We start from the raw sequence: 4,797 nt of genomic DNA, 5'->3' as shown, positions 1-4,797 counted from the left end.
AGGTAGAATTAGGAGTTCCAGAGTGCCCTGGTGGTGAGGGGTCAATAGCTCTATGGTCAAGGTAGAATTAGAAGTTCCAGAGTGCCCTGGTGGTGAGGGGTCAATAGCTCTATGGTCAAGGCAGAATTAGAAGTTCCAGAGTGCCCTGGTGTTGAGGGGTCGAAGACTTGCAGGGCATGCTATGACTTCTAGTTTCTCTGACGTTTCCTGCATCATCCTTGAAAAAAAATACTTAACGCTGGATTAAAATCACTTTTTGATGACATTGGACTGCATGGCCCTTCCTGTGATCTGTCACTTGTGTATTTAAAATACATACTTTGCCTGGAAGGAAGTGACTTCTTAGGAACCGTGGAGTCATTTATGCTCCAGGCAGCGTAGATATTGTTAGTGAGCTTCTGCAGTGTGGGGCTGTAGAATTTATAAATCTGGCACTGTCCATGTGGGAGTCACGTGACTGCCTGGGAGGACATCCTGTAAAGGGTTAACCAGTGTCTTTTAAAGGGAGGCTCCCCCCTCCTCCCAAGCCAGATGCAGCTTATGAATAGCTTGGCTCTCTCTGCTCCTCCTCAGCTACTTTCGCACTCATCAGCATCCAGCATCCAGCTCCCACAGGCTGGTAGAAGCGAATAATCCTCAGACGAGCTTCGCTTGGACTTTTTCTGCAGCCGGCCAAGAAAATGGAGACATCCTTTTCCTTGGGTGATGAGTCTTCTCAAATGTGGAACCTAAACAAGCGACTCGAAGCTTACCTCTCCCGGGTAAAAGCTCTAGAAGAAGAGAATGAGTTGCTCAGAGCCGAAATCGTTCACCTGCGCAAAGAGAACAAGACGCCGACCGCCAGGAGGTACCACCAGGAGATCATGAAGTTGAGGGATGCTTTGGACGACGGTCACCAGAAGATGGTGGAGGCGGAAATGGCAAGAGATACTATTTATCAGGAGATCGAATATGTCAAAGATTTGTGCCTACAAGAGAAACAAGCTCAAGAGGAGGCGAAGAAAGAAATGTCCGAAAGTAAAAAACTCCTAGAAGAAGAGAAGAGAGCGCAGACCTGGTTGAAGGAAAGGTTGGTCCTGCTGGAGGAAGAGATGGAAGAGATTCTCAAGGTTCACGAAGAAGAGAAGGCTGCCATGGAGGAAGAGATCTCAAGCTTCTCCCGAAGACTGGACAGCTTCAAGGTGACTCCCGTAGCCTTCCAACCAGTCAACGTCGAAGACTATGCCATCAAACTCTCCCAGATCTGGCAAGGGGCCGTGGAGGACTATAAGAGTGAGGTGTCGGATCTGGAAAGTAGTCTATCTGAGGCCAAGGAGAACTTGAGGAAGGTGCAGGACGAGAACAAACAGAGCCAATCGCAGCTGCAGAACCTGGAAAGAGAGTTGCTGAGCCTCAAATCGAGGAAGGAAATGCTGGAGGAAGTTATGGGCAAGCAGTGGCTGGACCAACAGGAAGAGGAAGGAAGACTACAGGTGCGTAACCAAACCATAGAACCATATTAGCGGTAACCATAATTTAAAGTACATCTACTGTAAAACAATTTTGGGCAGAATAGATGATGGTCGAATCAAGTTTTTTTTTTTTTATTGTGCCATCTGTGCCCCACTGGAGAGATTTCACTTCCTGTCCTGTACACAGAACAGAAAGCAAGAGGAAATCTCTTGAATGTGAAGGACAGTTGTCACCAGAACTAGTGTCCCCATTGGAACATTTCCCCTTAAATCCTGTTCTGGTGACAACTCAATATTTTAGATTTCTCTATTTTTTTTTGTCCAAGTGTCATTGATCACCAGGTCAAATCGAGTAAATCGCCCAATTGCTACATCTAGTTTTGGCTTTAGATACATTTTAGGAACTCTTTGGCTTTAGATACATTTTAGGAACTCTTTTGGCTTTAGATACATTTTAGGAACTCTTTTGGCTTTAGATACATTTTAGGAACTCTTTTGGCTTTGGATACATTTTAGGAACTCTTTTGGCTTTAGATACATTTTAGGAACTCTTTTGGCTTTAGATACATTTTAGGAACTCTTTTGGCTTTTGATACATTTTAGGAACTCTTTTGGCTTTGGATACATTTTAGGAACTCTTTTGGCTTTGGATACATTTTAGGAACTCTTTTGGCTTTTGATACACTTTAGGAACTTCTCCAACTCAAATGTTGGATATGTTCAGAATTTAAGGGGATATTAAGTTGATTGAATAATTATAACCAAGTATTATGCATTCACTCCATGGGTGAGTAATCAATTTTATGGGGCCATGTCATATGTCAAATACTATTAAAAGTATATCTCCATTTAGATCTTTTTGTTCTAGCTTTGGAAGGAGTAGGAAAGGGTTAGAGCCTCTGTTAGATTTTTATTGCTGTCTGTGTCCCCTCATGTGAGATTTCTCCTATTTGTCTTGGTGGCCATTGTCACTAGGAAAGAAACTGATGGGAAACCCAAAACTATAACAGTTGTCCTATTAGGGCTTGTTTAGGTGACAACTATCAGAGGTGGGATTCCCTCTCGTGTTAGCGGAAATCAACTGACTTCCTGTTGTGTCGCTGGCGACAGGAAGTGCAGGGATACCTTCCCCGACCCTATCCAGAAAAAAAAAAAAAGTTTTGCCTGGAGTTATTATTCCTAAACCTATAATGGCTTCACTAAGGAGCATTATGGTAGCCAACCTCTAAAGCCTCCAACAATAGGGCAGAGCCCCCCCCCCCAAATTTCTGGCTTTGAGGAAGTCAGACACGCCCCTTCTTGCATTCCACATGGGGAATGCTTGGAGCTTTCAATGAGTTCTTCAGGCATTAAGCAGTAGGGGTGTGTCCATGCTCCAACTTTTTTGGGCGGTCCCTAAGTTGCATGAAGCACGTGAAAAAAGGATTCCTCTTCTTATTTGATCTAGAGGATCCTGATGAAAGCCAGGCAATTGGTATTTTCAGCAATTGAAACCAAGTTGCTTTTAGTGGCGCAGGTTTCCTCTAAGCCAGGGGTCTCTAAACTTTCTAAAGAAAGGTCCAGTTTACTGTCCTTCAGACTTTGGGGGGGGGGGTGGACTGTGCCCAGTGGGAGTTTTGTTGTCAGTGGGGGGAATAGTGCCCCATCATTGGTGTCAGTGGGTAGAATAGTGCTCCATCATTGGTGTCAGTGGGAGGAATAGTGCCTCATCATTGGTATCAGTGGGAGGAATGGTGCCCCATCATTGGTGTCAGTGGGAGGAATAGTGCCCCATCATTGGTATCAGTGGGAGGAATAGTGTCCTATCATTGGTGTCAATGGGAGGAATAGTGCCTCATCATTGGTGTCAATGGGAGGAATAGTGCCTCATCATTGGTGTCAATGGGAGGAATAGTGCCTCATCATTGGTGTCAATGGGAGGAATAGTGCCCCATCATTGGTGTCAGTGGGTAGAATAGTGCCCCATCATTGGTGTCAGTGGGAGGAATAGTGCCCCATCATTGGTGTCAGTGGGAGGAATAGTGCCCCATCATTGGTGTCAGTGGGAGGAATCGTGCCCCATCATTGGTGTCAGTGGGAAGAATAGAGCCCCATCATGGGTATCAGTGGGAGGAATAGTGTCCCATCATTGGTGTCAGTGGGAGGAATAGTGCCCCATCATTGGTGTCAGTGGGAAGAATAGAGCCTCATCATGGGTATCAGTGGGAGGAATAGTGTCCCATCATTGGTGTCAGTGGGAGGAATAGTGTCCCATCATTGGTGTCAGTGGGAGGAATAGTGTCCCATCATTGGTGTCAGTGGGAGGAATAGTGCCCCATCATTGGTGTCAGTGCAGGTTCACTTTAAGCAGCTCATCTGTAATTCTATATAGTCAAGCACTTCCAGAATGTTCTCCTGCTGCCGGACTCTTCCCACGGTGGATGGAAGCATTGCATAAACCTGGCACTTCCCCAATTCTGTACTCCATCCATACAGATCAGAGACATTATACAGCGATAATAACTCAGCATACTCTACGGTGTGTGGGGGGGGGGGGGGCTCCCGTGTGATTTTGTGTGTTTGAGATCTGCGTTTGGGGTGTCGTTAGGACACTCCCAATGCGTTTTGTACCTCGGGTATCACGCGCCCCATTCTGGGGTGAACCGGCCCTCAAAGGTGAATTCCGAGTCATTCCAAAGTTGTCACTCATTGTACTGTATCTAGGGAGCGTTGTCAACCTAGGATAGGACTACAGGACACCTCCCTCTCCTCTTCTACATAAAATTGGGGAAGGTGTTCTGTAGTCCTATCCAAGTATGACAGCGCTTCATAGATACAGTACAATGAGTGAGCGTTGTCACCCTAGGCTAGGACTACAGAACACCTCCCTCTCCTCTTCTAAATAACATAGGGGTAGGTGTTCTGTAGTCCTATCCTAGGGTGACAACTCTCTATAGATACAGTACAGTGAGTGAGCGTTGTTACCCTAGGATAGGACTACATAACACCCCCCTCTCCTCTTCTCCATAACATAGGGGTAGGTGTTCTGTAGTCATATCCGAGGGTGACAGCACTTCATATATACAGTACAATGAGTGAGAGTTGTGAACCTAGGATAGGACTACAGAACACCTCCCTCTACTCTTCTCCATAGCATAGGGGTAGTTGTTCTGTAGTCCTATCCTAGGATGACAGCACTCCACAGATTCAATACAATGAGTAAACGTTGTCTCCCTAGGATAGTACTACAGAACACCTCCCTCTCCTCTTCTCCATAACATAGGGATATATCTTCTGTAGTCCTATTCTAGGATGACAACGCTCCATAGATTCAGTACAATGAGTGAGTGTTGTCACACTAGGATAG

The 4,797-nt window shown here is 45.7% G+C and overlaps 1 protein-coding gene across 1 annotated transcript in view; it reads left to right on the top strand.

Annotated features, from left to right (window-relative positions):
• Positions 1–531: 531 nt before the first annotated feature.
• The window catches only part of NES (nestin), a 41,495-nt gene continuing 37,229 nt past the window's right edge, over positions 532–4,797 (top strand). The window contains exon 1 of the mRNA XM_082274860.1: positions 532–1,472. Coding sequence (XP_082130986.1) covers positions 681–1,472 — 792 coding nt within the window. The 5' untranslated portion in view covers positions 532–680. The remainder of the gene's footprint in view (positions 1,473–4,797) is intronic.

Source organism: Pelophylax lessonae (assembly GCF_965119305.1).
Source record: "Pelophylax lessonae genome assembly, chromosome: 13".
NCBI classification, from domain to species: domain Eukaryota; kingdom Metazoa; phylum Chordata; class Amphibia; order Anura; family Ranidae; genus Pelophylax; species Pelophylax lessonae.
The sequence above is the reverse complement of the archived record's forward strand: the minus strand, read 5'-3'. Positions and strand labels throughout refer to the sequence as shown.